This window comes from Coturnix japonica, chromosome 3 (genome assembly GCF_001577835.2).
Source record: "Coturnix japonica isolate 7356 chromosome 3, Coturnix japonica 2.1, whole genome shotgun sequence".
NCBI classification, from domain to species: domain Eukaryota; kingdom Metazoa; phylum Chordata; class Aves; order Galliformes; family Phasianidae; genus Coturnix; species Coturnix japonica.
Genome location: NC_029518.1, coordinates 30,153,140 through 30,169,258, shown reverse-complemented (window position 1 = coordinate 30,169,258; position 16,119 = coordinate 30,153,140). Strand labels below are relative to the sequence as shown.

General features: G+C 40.7%; 1 protein-coding gene across 1 annotated transcript; it reads left to right on the top strand.

Annotated features, from left to right (window-relative positions):
- Positions 1-103: 103 nt before the first annotated feature.
- On the top strand, positions 104-7,593 carry SULT6B1 (sulfotransferase family 6B member 1). Its single transcript, XM_032443548.1, has 6 exons — positions 104-251; positions 2,273-2,362; positions 3,296-3,422; positions 4,091-4,185; positions 4,470-4,626; positions 5,490-7,593. The coding sequence occupies exons 1-6, from the start codon at positions 219-221 to the stop codon at positions 5,618-5,620; spliced, it is 633 nt and encodes a 210-aa protein (XP_032299439.1). The 5' UTR covers positions 104-218; the 3' UTR covers positions 5,621-7,593.
- Positions 7,594-16,119: the final 8,526 nt, after the last annotated feature.

The window sequence follows — 16,119 nt, the reverse complement described above, 5'->3', positions numbered from 1 at the left end:
ACACTGGTGTTAAATCAGCGGTTTCATGTCCCAGCAGAAATTGGGAAGCATGGCTGAAGAGAATAAAGCCTTTGTAGATGAAATGAATAAAGCAGTGGCGAAGTCTGAAGGGTTTACCCTGAAGGAGCTGCTCTTCTCTTACCGGGGGACTCCTTATCCGGTCACAGTGTGCAGTGCAGAGACCTTCCAAGCCCTGGAGAACATGGAAGTCAGAAGAGATGATGTGGTGCTGGTGTCTTACCCCAAATGCGGTGAATACATTATACATTACTTGCTGTTGTCTGTGGTACTGTATCTAATTAGCTGACACAATAAGGAGGGAAATAACAAATTAATTATGGCTTTACGTTGTAACAGAAATGCTCATTATCCTCATACAAGCAGAGGCAGCAGGTTTTTCTCCTGCTTTATCTTAATTATACAATCTGTTCTGGTTTTTAACATGATTTATACTTCTGAAAAGACAAAATGTTTTAGCATTCAAAACTATTTTTGGCTGTAGACGTGACAGTAAAGACTATAGTTTTTATTTATCACTGGAACAAGATGCCTTTACCAGTGTGATAAACTGCATTCTGAAAAGCATATTAGTAATATAATGTAGTGTAATGTTCAGAAGCAATAAAATTATGCATTAGACCCTAAGGAGTAGAACGTGGCAGCATGCACCATCTTTACTTGCAAGACAATAAGCATTTTCTTGGCATTACATTTAGTATCATTGTTGTATTTTGTTTTGTAATTGCAACGTAATAGATTATAGCAAACTGGAATTAAAAACCTTGTAGTCAGAGGTCAGCAGAAAGGGAGAAAGGTGCAATAGGAGTGGTGAGGGTAAAAAATACTCTGCGACCAACCAGCATACCAGCTAGTTGATTTTGATCAGTGTTATGTCTTGTGTGACATGTTTGCTTACAAGGAAGGGCCTGGTTTTGATAATGGAGGAAATGCTTTCTAAGCATGTGTTTCTACTTTGAGACCTAAGCAGCAGTGGCTAAGAGCTACTGAGAAAGCATAGGTCTAGAGGAGGAACTCAGTGAACTAACACAGCTGGTGTGCTTGCATTGACCTCTGATAGGAAAGCCCTTAGCCAAGATCTCATCCAGCGAAGTGAAGAGCATGGTCAGTTCCTATGGTTTTGTTTTGGTCAGTTCTGATCTGAACTCAGTCTCTCCCACCAGCTGTCACTGGGGCATCCATAGAGTTCTGGGAAACCTGAGGGCAACACAAAGCAGCTGCAGGAGGACACAGAGCACGGGGTGAAGGTGTGCTGCTCCAGCAGGCCTGGCATCCAGCCCATCATGCATGGCAGGGCTTCAATGCAAGGTCTTTTCCAATGGGAAAGATGCAGGTGTCTGGTGGGTTGCAGCTCTTCTAGCCCTTCTTCTGTCAGTCCCTTTGTGGAGAAAGCAACAGGCACAGCTTGGGACAAGCACTGCTGGTAATGCTGAATAGGCAGCTGTTTCATCCTCAGCCCAGTGCAGGGAGAGGGGCAGAGAATTCTGACAGATGAATGAAACTCCTTACTCGTTCCTTCATTCTTCTACCTGGACACTTCCCAAGTGTTTGTCTGTAAACAACAGGAAAGCTGCCTTCATTGTCTGTCACTGATTGTTTTATGACTATACTAAAATATATGTTAAATGTATTGTTGTGTCAGTTCTACTCCTCTTGCTTTCCATGTATCAGTTGTAAGTGAGCCAAGTTAAGAAGCTGTTGAGAAGTTAAGAAGCTGTTGAGGATCTTGTTAACAGAAAACATTATTTTGTCTATAGTCATTTGAGAGCTTTAATCCCATTTGAATCTGAAATTTGATGACTATTATTGTCTATTATGCTGAATTAAGGCATGTAATGAGAAGGGTCTGAGATTTTACATAAACGTCTCATATATTTTGTTTTGTTCTCTGGGTTTCTTGATCCAGGTGTGAACTGGCTTATCCAGATTTTAAATGATTTGATATTTACAACTATTCAGCGTAAACTTGTAAGCGCAGAGCTACCGTTTATTGAATGTGGAGATCCAGATAAATATCAGGTTAGTGAAGAGAACCTACTTCAGTTTTCTGTCCTGCGCCCCCACACACAAGTTATTAAAATGAAGTCATGTAGCAAGTAAAGATATCTCTCCTGAGAGGGTAAAAAAGGATAATCTGGGATGAGTAATGCCTTTTGATTAGGAGCTGCTTCACGCAGGCAACTAAAGCTTGCAGATTGTTGCTGCGCCCGTGTAATAAACCTGTTCTCACTTATTGTTCTGTTTATTTCTAAAGAGGATGAAGCAGATTCCATCTCCAAGGATTTTGGCAACGCATCTGAATTATGATTTCCTCCCCAAGTCTATTTTCAAGAACAAAGCCAAGGTGGGCTTTTTTTTTTTTTTTTCTTTTTTTTTTCATGCCTGATTATTATTTGGAGCTACATCCTTTTCTTGCACCCAAGCAACTGTCATTGAGGGAAAGTAACTTGGAGGGAATGGGAATCTCATGACCTCTGGACCACCTTAGCACAAAAGCACTAGTGATACATAAACAAAGAGCTGATCTAGAGGCTGTCACAGTGCTCAAAAAATATTTGAGGTGTCATGTTTTGCTCTTTTACCATACTCTTGTCTATATACAGCCATGGTGGGAATGAATGTGACAGCAGTACCTCTTGAGACACTGACTGTCTCCATGCAGAGTCACATTTTTAAAACTTCAATATTTCTGGTTCCAAGCCACCAAACAATGAAAGGTACATAGCAGTTAGGAAATGTACCACACATGAAAGGAGGAATTGGTTAAGGAATAGGGGTTTTAGCCTTGTTCAAGGAGTATTTTTTCCTGTTTTACATATATCTTGTTTATAGAAGTGTTTACGCTCTGCAAGGACTGTAGTCTGTTAGGATTTCAAATACATTGTTGCTGTGCTTTGAAAAATGGGAGATGATTGTAGCAGCTGTGGTTTCCCAAAGGAGAATCAAGTGGAGCTTTTCCTACCTGTGGGATGGTGAATGGTTCTTACACATTTCCCAGGTCTTAGGTATTTATGAGATAGCTTTCCATGACAGTATTACAGTTTTTTCAACTACTCCTTTCTACATTTGCTTCAGGACCATAGGCAACTCTTAGGAGTGGTAACAAAGCCGTTACTATGATCATGTTATAAATTTATTCTCTATGCCTTACCTAATAATGAAAATATTTTGTGGTCCCTGGTAAGTTATTGATTGCAGAGTGTTTGGTTTTACTGTCATTTTGGTTGCCAGGGGAAATAAGCGATCTGAAGTTGTTGATCTCTTTCTCCCACTCCAGATACTAGTGTTGTTTCGAAACCCTAAAGATACAGCTGTTTCATTTTTCCATTTCCACAATAATGTGCCAAGTGTCCCCAGTTACAGCTCCTGGGATGAGTTCTTCTCAGAGTTCATGAATGGGAAAGGTATGGTTATAGTTACTGAACGTAGCTGAAGAAACAACAGAAGAAAATACTTGAAAACAACTCAATGGGACCAGTGGGAAAACAGCTGTGTCATAATTAGTTTACTGGTGGCCATACCTCGTGATGAAAGAGACAGTTGAATGCAAAAATGGGGAGAAAGCCCAAAAGATTCTTTGCTTCTGTATATTTTGCTCTTCTAAGCAAGGGGAGTTGCTTGGCAGCTTGACAATGGCACTGGGACAAAATCCTGTCAGTAAGTAATGGAGGTAATGCTACAGCTCTGAAATGGTGGTAATGGAATGACTGTGTTGTCTTTACCTCACGTGTTCCCATATGTGATGCCAAAAACTGTGTAAGGAACTTAGATTTTAGATTTAGGTTGATGTGTAGCTTTGGCTTTTAAGATGTATGTTTAATGACAGTGTAGAAATGGAGGGGAAGCACATAGGAAGTACATGTTTCTGTGTGGAAGCCACCTACCTACAAAAGTCCAATGGAAATCTCTACTGTTCTGACAGACAGTATGGTACCACCTCAGCGGTACCAGAACAGTCTGTTCTGTTTGTCTTCATGGACATAACTGGTGGGTCACAGAAAGCAATCCTTCAGAGAAAAATAAGTATGCAGTAGTAAAAAGGGATCACACTGATGTTTTTTTCTCTTCATAGTTGGCTGGGGATCTTATTTTGACCATGCAGTCACCTGGAACAAACACATTGAGGATGAGAACACTATGATCGTAATATATGAAGACCTGAAAGAGGTAAAGCAGCTGCTGTGTACTGATGGTCAAGACACATCTGAGTCCATTTCCTGAAACCTACTGAAATTAGAAGCAAATAGTACAGGTTTCTGAAAGCAAAATCAATTATCCATTTAGGAACAAGTTGAGTCTGGCTATATGAAAATTGAGCTCCAGCGTAACACGCAAAATGTATTGTGAAGGAAGATAGTGTTAGCAGGTGATGGCCATATGTGTCCTGAGTGGGTAGGTCCTTTTTTAGAGGAAGCATATAGTATGACCCCCTCTCACTGCGTTATTTTCAGAATCTGACTTCTGGTGTAAAGCAAATAGCAGAATTCTTTGGATTCTCCCCAACAGCGGAGCAGATCCAGTCCATTGCAGACAGGGCTACTTTCCAGGCAATGAAGAACAAGGCTCAGGAGACTCATGGTGCTGTTGGCACAGTTCTTTTCCGCAAAGGTAAATTTGTTTTCAGTAAACAAGCAGCATATTTTGCAAGGTTTGTGAATGGTAGCACTGCATCTTGGACGAATGGATTTGGATAAGTAAGTGATTAATTTTTATGTATAATTTTCAGGGTTGGAACTTAAGAAACACTGATGGTGTGTCAGAATACTATCAGCTGATTTCATCATAAGGGCCAGTATCATTCAGTAAAGCCCTGTATAATGTGGTTAGCAGAAGTGCCTTCTAGGTAGCACACACTTCAGTTGTGGTATGCAGCAAGCACCAACTAAAGCAAGAAGTTTTATTTTGACTACTGGGGTTAGCCTGGCACTTGATGTACGAAGTACCTCCAAAGATTTCTTTTCTTCATGGATTTCCTAAATAACCTTTGTGGTTGCCTAGGAACCTCACTCAATTTGTTGAATCCAGACACTGTACAGGTTAAGCCATACCTTTTAGCCACAGATCACGTTAGAGCTGTAGACCCAGAATACCTCAGGCAGTGAACTCTCCAAAATACAGATCAGAAGTAGACTGCAGCTTAGGGTAGTGTCTGGTTGTGGCTCACTACTCTCTTGCAGTTAAATGCCACATCTTTGAACTTTTTGAGTTCTTTTCATAGCTGCTGATCATCTCTTATAGACTTCTGCAACTGTGTATGGCACAAGGCAGACCAGTAGCTTCCCACTTCTTTTCACATTCTCTTAAGGACACTGAAAGTAAAGCAGCAGAGTGTATTCTTTGGTCAGATTATTATTATTATTTTAAAGTGGGCTATCCTGAAATATGACAACAGGTGTGATTTTGTTTGTTTCAAACCATACTCCCTTCTTTTTACAGTCCAGGCTATAATTTTACTTTTCTTTATATTCCAGGTGTTGTTGGGGACTGGAAAAATCTTTTCACCGAAGCTCAGAATCAGGAAATGGATGCCAAATTCAAAGTATGCTTAGAAGGAACCAAGCTGGGAGCGAAGCTAAAATACGATGTGTATTGCAAGGCCTGAGCTTCCGTTATGGAGAAGTCTAACATCTAGGCTGCTTTTTGTTCGCTTTCATGTAATCAAAGAGAAATTAGAACAATACCTGATCTGAAAGTTTTGAAAATCTGTGTAATTTGCAAATATGTTTGTGCTGTCCTGCACAAGCAATCCTCACTTATACAGTTATAGTATCATTGACTTTACTGGTTTCTCTTGTTTCTTAAAACTGATTTTTAACCATGATTCTGTGTGAAATTTATATGCAGTAGCTGAACCTGCTGAAACCACTGGAGATGTGTTTGGTAGGTTGGAAATGATCTTTCAAGAGATTTTTTTAAACCAATTGTGAGATGTCTTCTTCATTTTCAGATTTGGAAAGTGTAGTGTTTCAGTTTAAAATGAAATTTCAGAAGTGGGTTTTTTTGTTGCTGTTGTTGCCACTTTCTCTGTAAGGTAGAAAGTTTCTACCCCATTTGGCATGAATATTGAATATGAATAGTGGAAGTTCTAATTCTAAGCAATTGAAGGAATTGCCTGGGGCAGAAGTTGCTCATGGATGTTGGAGTGAGGATTGAAGAACAAAGTAGAACGCAAAACCAAACCGAATCAGAATGAACTGTGTTAATACCAAACAAGAGAGGTTGATGAAGCTTTTAAAACTAATCCCAAGATCCATATAAGTGGAAAATACAGTTGTGTTCCTCAAATATTTGCCTCAGCTGTTATAGGCACTTCTGGAACAGTAGGTTAGTGTCATTGCTAAGAAATACATGAAAGGAAATTCAAAAAGCTCTGATTGAGGATGATGTTGAAAAGGTGTATTAATCTGTAGTAAAGTAGGTTGCATGAATTACATGACCAATAATAGGCAGTCTATCTGCTTAAGCTGCCATCTTTCTCCATTTAAGATTTTTCTGAAGTATTCCAGGACAGTTCAAGAGAAAATCCTGTATCAAGATGCTAAATAGAGTACTCTTACATTTTTACACCTTTAGATCAGCAAGGTTATTTAAGCTAAGGTTGCTTAGCCATGTGAAATAGTATTTTATAAATGGCATTCTTACATTCTTAATCTGCAGACACTCCTCAGCACATACACACACAGTGATTACAAGCTAAGAATGAGCATTAAAGTGTGTTGAATGTAAGGTTATTGAGTGTGAGGGGCAGCTGATTGTTTTGCAGCTTTCTGTGTGTTTTAGTTTCTGTTCTGTTAAAAATGAAAGCATCGATGAAAGCTAAATGTAATGTCACTAGAGAAAGGGAGAATTTTTACCTTCCTCAAACACATTCAGAATGGAAAAGTACTGTGAAATGTTTTCAGACTGTGGCATTGAAGGTCAAACCCAATAGCCCATAGTGTTTATGGCTTTTGTCAGCAGTTAAACATAAAGAATCAAACCCAACAGAAAAATTAAACTCCTCGTTGTGGAAAATCACCAGTCATGTATTCTTTCAGACATACGCATAGACAACAGTTTCGGTTTTACATTTTCCATTTTTATTTTGTATGTTATATCCATGTTCCCTATTATGCATAAGTTATTATGGAACTTAGCAGTAAAACTTAAAGTGTTTTTAACACATTAAAGAATATGTTGGATCATTTGCCTTTCAAAGAAGAAAAATTTTACTCCCTGACTAAAGGCTTTTATTTTATTTTTATTTTTTTATTGGTGACTTGTTTTGCACTTAAATTTTCTAGCAGTTTTAAGTATTTATGGTATCTATATTATGGTAACTGCTATATGCTGCTCTATTAGTACTTTTGTCATCTCCATTTCCCTTATGATCTGCTCAGTAACAATCATAAAGTAGGAAAGTATATTAAAATGATCTTGAAAAAGAGAAGTTGGAGGTCTTCTTGGAAAAGAGAAGCATAAATGTATCTTTCCAATGCAAGAGATGGCTCCCTTGTGTGTGTTCAGGGTGTCAATAACCCAACGGAAAAGAATTCTGGTACTGAATTGTAATAAAGGTACAATGGGATCAAAGCAGACAGAACTGAGCTCAATTTTCTCATTTACAAAATGCACACATTTTATATTGCAGCATTATGCAGTACATTAATTGGAAAGATAATTAACATTGAAATACAATAGAAGTGCTCTAAAAGTACAAGGCACATATGACATCCACAGGAACATCAAATAATTCTTTTCTGATGATATGCTGGTTATTAGAATGGATGCCAAATGGATTTATAATGAAGGGGGGTGTGAAACACAATCATACCAATCTCATAATAGCAAATGCCTGGGCTTGTAGTCTAATGTAGTTTCTTTAGGAAAAGCCCTAATGCTGATCTCTGTTTTGGCTGAAAGATCACCTTTGGTGGGGAATAACACCTTCTGTTCTATTCTTAGCATTCTGCAGAGCTTGGCAACATGCACAAAAGGTGCTGAAATGAGACTGGTCAGTGATTGTTCTGAATGTTAATATTGTCTGGATTGATGCAAAGGAGAGAAACAGAAAACAACATAATGAATGACAGCATATATCAGTGCTATGTCTAATAGCACCTTGCAAAAGTGCTCTGGTAAAATGTTGTTTACATTAGATGCTTATGGAAATGGATACAATTGTGATGAACTGTATTTGTATATACACTTTGTATTTGTAGATTGGATAATATGAAGGAACTGCCAGTGTAGTAATATATAGATGGTTAGTACTGACGCAAACTAGGTTGTGCCTAATTACTTAAGTCAGCCAGAACCAGGTAGAATTGAGGTTTTTGATATGGTACTGGGACTGGAGACCAGCTGGTGAGAGAGCAAGACTTGGTTTGGGAGTCCTGGGTAGGAATGATGGCAGAAGGTATCACTGCCGACAGTATCACAGGGGGGGAGGGTGCTGTGGCACAGCCATCTGTGAAAGCAACAAAGTCTGCCTAAGAGTCTATTCTCTCTTTCACATGGCTCCTCTCCTTGCCACTATCAGTGAAAACCAGATCTTCTTTGTCCAAATTGAAAGCCAGAGAGAGCTATGAAGTGACCATCTGGCCTCTCTGTCCTCCCTCCTTTCTTTATAAAGCTGTAAAGATGTTAGAAGAAAAATATGGTAGGATATCAGGACAAGGGCCTGCCATGGTGTGTGTTTGATCTTCTTTTGCTGGGTGCTTGGCACTGCCTGGCTTTGCAGCCAAATTAGGTTCAGCTGGTGCTGGGAGCGGGCTGAGTATCAACTTGTCCCTTCTCCCAGCTGTGAGAAAATGTAATCAGTAGAAATGTGTAGGTGTCCTGCTTAGTCTTAGAAACATTCAGTTTACATCTGAACGGAAAGTTTTCCGTAAGATCATTTGGCTTCTGCAAAACCTTTAGAAGCTTGAGGAAGAAAATTTGTCTTTGACTTGGCTCAAAATGTGAAGCAGGCAGGAAATGAAAGAAGGTTCTGAAAGTAGTGTCTTGGGAGGCTTGTGTACTTGTGAATAATGTAAGCTTATTGGCATATGCATGTTGGGTCTCCAGTGAGTTCCCTGCTGTTTTGCATTTATGAGCCAATGAAGCTGTTTTCGTTACTACAACGCTCATTAGCATTCCACCAGCAGGTAAATAAGTCATAAATTCATTATTGTGTATTTCTGCTGTATCCGTAGGCAAAATATTTATATTCAGAGGAAAAAAATAAATTACAGGATAATCTACATTAACCACGTGCCCCGAAAAAGTAAAAACAAAACCACCACCAACAAAAAACCCACCAGCCCCCCAAAAGGAGCACTCACAATGCAAAAGGAAGGATGTATCTTTTCACAGAGCACAGAGAGTGACTGGAATAGTTGCTGCAGATTTCCAGACTACTCTTTTCTTTTGTTCCTTATACAATTACTTAATGCTGTGTGTGTGTTTCCCAACACAATCCACTATCTTCTTCCTATCGGCATGGAATTATTTTTGTTTTCTATTAGTTGGTTAGAGAGCTGTTTCTACCCTTTCTTTTTTGTTTTATTCTGGCAAGCTACAGAGTTTGTCTTCAGTTGTGACTTGCAGGCTGCTGAGCGCCCTTCTTTCTAGTGGCTTTGGCACCTGATGTGGTGTCACTGTGGAAGATTTACCTCAGTGATGCTGAGCTGGTGTATTGCTTGGTGGATCCCACCTCTGTCAAGGTGGCGTTTAGCAGCCATCCAGACCTCTACATGAAAGGGGTTCAAGAGGATGGGAAGTTATCTGGAGCAGGAAAAAAGGGCTGTGACAGAAGATTGGGCTTCCCTGTGTTTGACTGCCCTGAGGTGGAGTTGAGGCCTAGACTCCCAGCAGTGCCACCTGAGTCCTGTGGCCCTCACTGCCCCCAGGGGAAGGTTATGAAAGGGAAAAAAGTTCAGTTGTCTTAAGGATATGTGGAAAAGCAGGGTGAAGGAGCAGAGGACTGTAATTGCAGCCCAGGTGTGCATGCAGGGCAGCTGCAACTGAAGGCTGGTGGCACATGCTGGCTGGGGAAGGGAAGGATTGTGCTTTCCAGAGCTATCAGGTGGATACTGCATGGTTTGCTCTTAAAGGTAAGATAAACTGTTCTTCTCTCCTATCTGAAAAATACTGTTCAGCTCTCAGACTGTACTGGGGCAAATATGTGGGGGAATCAGTTCCTTGTGACTTAGTCCTGTCATGCAAGCTCTATTGGCTGTGGTCACAGTGTGGAGGTGGAACTGGACCTCCTACCTGCTGTACATATGTGATGGGTGTATTCCAGAGGTGACCATGCAGAGCAAAAAGCATTTTAAATGCTGCCTTTAACGCGTGTGTGCTACAGAACCTCTGCAGAGAAACAAATATGTTTGAGCGCTGCGGTTTGTTTAGTCTTCCATATAGCAGAGAATAATGCTCAGGGTGGAGGAGTAAACAAGGCAATAAACAATCTTCTGCAGTTATCAAATGTGAATTTCTCTGTGGCATATAGTTGTTTTGCAAGCATTTTATGCCTCTATGGTCCCTGTGCCCTGTCTACTGTCATTTTAAATACGCATTCTGAAGCACAGGAGACAGAGTGCGTATTTTGTTCCTGAATGATTTCAAAGTTTCAGTGCAATGCAAGATGGGCCCTCTAGGGCTCTCTCTTGTTGCATTTTTCACTGACAGTGTTTTGAATAGTTTACAGAATAGGGCCATACAAGTGCTTTGTCCATAAATGAATTGTGTGCTGAAAGCCCAAGGGCACAGAAAGAGAAGAAAAATGCATTAATACAAAAAGACAACTATGTAATGCAGTAGACTAGGTATCATTATTAACTGCTGTAAATACAAAGCTATTTGCCAGCATGACATACTCTCCAGAGTAGCAGTAATGGAAGCAACTCAAATTTGTTTCAGAAGGAAACCTGTTCAAAGTTCAGAATTCAGTCAAAGCTATTGAGGGTAAAAGTAAGAAAAGAGACGGTGTTAACTAGGGTACAGCGATGCGGTTGCTGCTGTTTTGTAGTACAAAAGGGAAAATGAATGCTGATGTCCCAAAGAAGAATGTATATCAAAAGAATCAATATGGCAAATTGCATTCATTGAGTAGGAAACGGTTCAGCTTGAATAAAAAAAAGGAGAAATCAAACCAAACGTGGCATCTGATTACAAAAGAATGAACATAAATATGGAACGAATTGAAACAAAAAAAAACCCCAAAGTTAGGCTATGATCCCTTTGGACCAATTGAGTTCCTCTTGCCTACCTGCCCACAGATTAAATTTGCATTAAATTTGCATTCATTTACATAAATGAACAGGAAATTCTGTTTTATGATACAGAGGCTTCCAGAACGTCTCCCTCAGTGTTGAGGGGGACAAGGACACAAGCAGTAATGTATTCTGCCTTCTGTGATAGGCTGCATCCTGCTCTTTGCCTCTGTAACCCACATGTGGCAGCACAGCTCTTTGCTGCTGCATCCTCTGCATGTTGTATGGTCAGCCCAGTGTCTCCTGAGCGAGTGATGGGGATTGCTTCCTGGGCACAGTAACTACTGAGACACTAAAGCAGTTTAGAAGTGAGCCTAAAGGGAGGAAAGGAACTTAAAAAGAAACATATCCATTTTCCCCCCTCTTCATATAAGATAATAACCTTTGACACGTGGTGGTTACAGCCCTGTAGAAGTGATACTTTCTTCTTTTGTGCCTCTGGAGCCCAAAGGTAGAGGTGGATGCCAGAACCCAAGGAGTGCTGTCAGGCTATGTGTTCCAGCTTCCCATCTGCGCCTGTATCTAGGAACGTGGTTTTGCAGAAATGCTGTGTTTTGCAGACTTTTCCAGTAGTTGCCTGAAGCTACGTCTGCTCTCCCTCTGCCTCTCCCATTCAGTGTACTGGATAATATGAACCTTGTTCTTGGGTATTTACTTCTCATTCTCTGCATGTAAAGATCCAGCTTGCCATGCTGGGCTGCTTGATTTGTAGGCTGATTGCTCTGAACTTCCAGTTGCTCACCTTGAGGACTCTATCAGAGCACGTGCATGCTTTGTTTAGACCTTCGGTTTGGGTAAATAGCTCTGTATAATCTTGCAAAGGTAAGCTCATGCATTTACTCAGGGGTGCTGTAGTTATGGCCCTTTGTGGAGGAGCTGTCCTGACTTGTTCTGGGGCAGTGAAAGTACATTGGTTTGTACTGAAAAGCCAGTGCCTTATTCTGTGAGCTCTGGGGGGAGCACAACAGCTCTGTCTTCTCCTTGCCACTTTTCCATGTTGTCACAGGCCTTTCACACTGCATTCATCTATTGCCGGTGATGAGTGGCATCCCCTATGGGGTCCAGCCTGGGATTGGTGCTCTTCAATATCTTTGTTAGTGACTTAGTGGGACGGTGTGCCCTCAGCAAGTTTGCTGATGTTACCAAGCTGAGTGTTGCAGTGGATACAACAGAAAGAAGGGATGTCATTCAGAGAGACCTAGTCAGGCTTGAAAATTGGGCCCATGTGAACGTAATGAGATTCAACCTTGCACTTGAGTGGTGGCAATCCTAGATATGTGTGTAGACTGGGAGAAGAATTAATTGAGAGCAGCTCTGTGGTGGAGATATGGCAGTAATAAATAAGATGCAGGGACAGGCTGGATGTGGCTCTGGGCAGCCTGGTCTAGCAGTTGGTGACTCTGCCCAGGGTTGAAACTAGATGATCTTTTGTGGTCCTTTTCAACCCAAGCCATTCTATGATTCATTCTATGATCCTATGATTCTGTGAGTCTTTGGCCTGGGGACAGTGCTGGGGGGAGCTGCCCTTGCTTTATGTAGTGGAAGTCTGATTCCTGACTGGCCCAGAGTCCAAGCGTAGCTCCTCTGGGTGGCACCAGGGCTGATCAGTGTGACCTGATCAGTGATCAGGGGAAAGCTGAGGTAACTCAGGTGAATAGCCTCAAGCCAAAACATGCCATCCTGAGGGCAAACGTTGGGTATGCATGTGTTGCAATGGTCCTACTGCTGGGCACACTGGAAATGTAAAGTGGCAAACAGGTCTGATTTTGAGAGGGTCTGGAAGGTGGTGGCTGTTATTTGTGGATTTCAATATTGGTACATGCAGTCACTAATCTTTTTAAAAGGAAATCTGAGTCTAATTTGATTGCATTCTGGGGTGATTATATATAAATTGCTTTCTTTTTTAGAATTTTTTTTTTTTTTAAGAATCAAATGAAATATTACACTGCTGAGTTTTGCAGACTTTTGCTAACTTTATAAGAACATAATGGTTAGTTGGTATTTAATTATGCATGTAGCTAATCCAAAGCAATACTGGGTTTTATAAAGATAATTGGTAAGTTGTCACGTAGGTGGTTTCTCTAAACAGCTTCATAGCATTTAGAGGACAAAAGAAATTGCACATAAATAATAGGTTATTAGAAATAAATTGGTACACATTTATTCATAGCATCAGAAATGGCCAATTCAGCTCATAATGGAATTCTTCAGAAAACTACAGCCACGTTATTTGCATAAAATAACATCTGAAATTTACAATTGGCTTTGTTTCCCATCTGTAATGTCTTACGTAATTACTGCAGCAGTCCGCTTTTGAAGAAATCCATTACAATTTGAATTGTGGTCATTCCGATGCTGTGAGTAATTGGCCATATATTCAGTAAAGTGGATTTGTTGTTTTGACCCTTTAAATCTGAGTGAGCCATCCTAAGGGGATAGACTCTTGACATCTTTGTAGCCATCTTCTTTCCATAAAACTTTCATCCTATAAAACCCTTTGCAGGAGAATGGCGTAAAATTTATCTTCTAATTAGGAGCTATTTGGGAATGGGGAGAAATTTTAGACCTGTATTTTCCTTTAGAGAGTGTAGAACAGCGTGGATTGTTACAACTGCAACTAAAACAAAACCCACTTCCCCTCACCCCCCCCCCCCTTTCTTTGGACTGTAAATGTTAACTGAAATTAAATATAGGAGGAGAGCTGTGCCACATTCTGCTGTTGGGTAAATGCTCTCCTTAGAAACAGTATCAATCTTCTGGGATGAGTTTGGCCTTTTTAATGCTCTGTTCTGTGTTGAAACATGCTCCCAGCCCTTCTCATCAAGGGGAGCAGGCAGGAATTGATGTTGGGCTCTTTTCTGTGTGTGTGTTATGGAACAGGCAGATCATTGAGGGGCTGGCACCGCTTTAGTCATTAGGTATTACTTTCATTCTATCCGTCTGATTATGAAGTTCAGTCAGAATTAATATCTGAGAAGATCTATCAGACCTATGGGTGGTGGAGCACTGGAATAGGCTGCCCAGAGAGGCTGTGGAATCTGGACTGGATGGGATATACTGAACTTCTCAGTTCTTCTTTTTATACTGCTTTCCCTAAAATACAGATGCAGATTCTCAGGGATTTAAGTGGTGCCCTGAAGCCAGGTGTTTTTTCATTCCCACCTCTGCTGTTCAATCCACAAACCAGACATGAAGCAGAGTCTTTATCTTTCTGCTTGCTTAACTGGAGTGATTATATCAGTTTTCCCCTCTTCTCTTTCTGGGACACCCCACAGGAGATTATATCCTAAATTTTAATTCCTTCATTGGAGGTCAAACCCATATCTCCCAAGAGAGAATGAAATGCCAGGTTGTAGGTGCCTGTGATGTAAGGGAACTTAGAGACTCACCAATTGAAGCTCTTGTACTTAGCTAAAACAATTAAAATTAATTGGGTAAGACAGTGGGAACATGACATTGTCTGTGCCAATTTACATGCTTTTGGGAGATGTGAGGTGAGGGGCTGAAACATTAGGAGAGGAGTGGAAAATTACTGTGTCTCTTGTATTCTGCATAGTACATTAATCACCGATCACTACATTGTGCTGTGCTGTGCCTGGTATGCAGAGCAGTCCAATGGGTGCAGGCAGCCTAGTGCTTGCCTATCAGGCAGGCATGTGATCTCAGAGGTCCTCAGGGAGGCCGAGGAATGTCCTCATGCTAATCTTTGCAGATTTAGACATGGGAGAATGGAAATATATGGGCATGTGGGCATGAAAACAATACGAATCCTCAGTTAAATGGAAATTTATACTCACAGAGTAAAGCTTATCTGGACAAGCTCATCTGCCTCTAGCTGAATATGACAGCAGTACCCTGTGTATGTCACCTTGATGTCCCTCAGGACCAGCAACAGGACTGCTGGAAAACAGGCGGCAAAGAAGAGAGGCTGGGTCAGTTTGAGAAAACATTCTGACCAAGGAGTGGTAGGAAAATGTAGCTGAGGGTTGCTAAAAAAATTCTGTGCAATGCACTGTTCTGCGTGCACCTTTTTGTCCATCTGTCCTGTAACTTTCAGCCTCTAGCATGACTTGCTTACAAAACCATGACACACATCTCGCCTTATCCGAAAAATCTCATATTTGTGTGTGACAGCACAGCATAGTGTTACTGCTGCTTTGTCCCCTGGCTCCTTTTCAGCTTCAGTACACATAAAGCAGCATGTAAAATACAGGAAAATAGGTGGTTTGCTTGCTAGCACTTTGCCACTGGTGTCTGGAAGGGGAGTGTGTGGGTGATCTCTATTTCACATATAACTTCTAGCATATGCTGTCCCTACAATGTGTTCTGGACAGAAGAGCTCCAGGACATGCCAGTGTCTCTCAGCATGCAACATCCCTGGCAAAACCAATATCCCAGTTCCTAGTTTCTAAACCATCTTCTTGTTCTTTCTGTTTATACAGAAGTACATTCAAAAACAATTTGTGAAGAACTATTACTCGTGTAAACTTACCATCAGTCTGAGTAATCCCCAGATAAAAGCTGGAACTGCTGTGGAACTGCTTATTGAGCAGCTAAATAACAGTTTATCTCCAGCATTGACTTCACTGATTTTTGGGCTTTACCACTTATGAAGTTTGACAACATTTTAGTTGTAGGGGGATTTTAGGATTTATACTGGTGTTGCCAGATTAATGCTAAGAACCAGCTAATTATATCACACAACTTTCTGATACAAATTTGTTTGAAATTCTGTTTGCATAGAAGGTAATGCTCTGAACCTGATTTGTCCCCAGTGTTCATTTGGAATCGAAAGTAGCTGATTTTAACTTTTTACGGATAAAACGCTTCCATTGATTTCTCTAGTACCTAAAGCCCTGCTTTA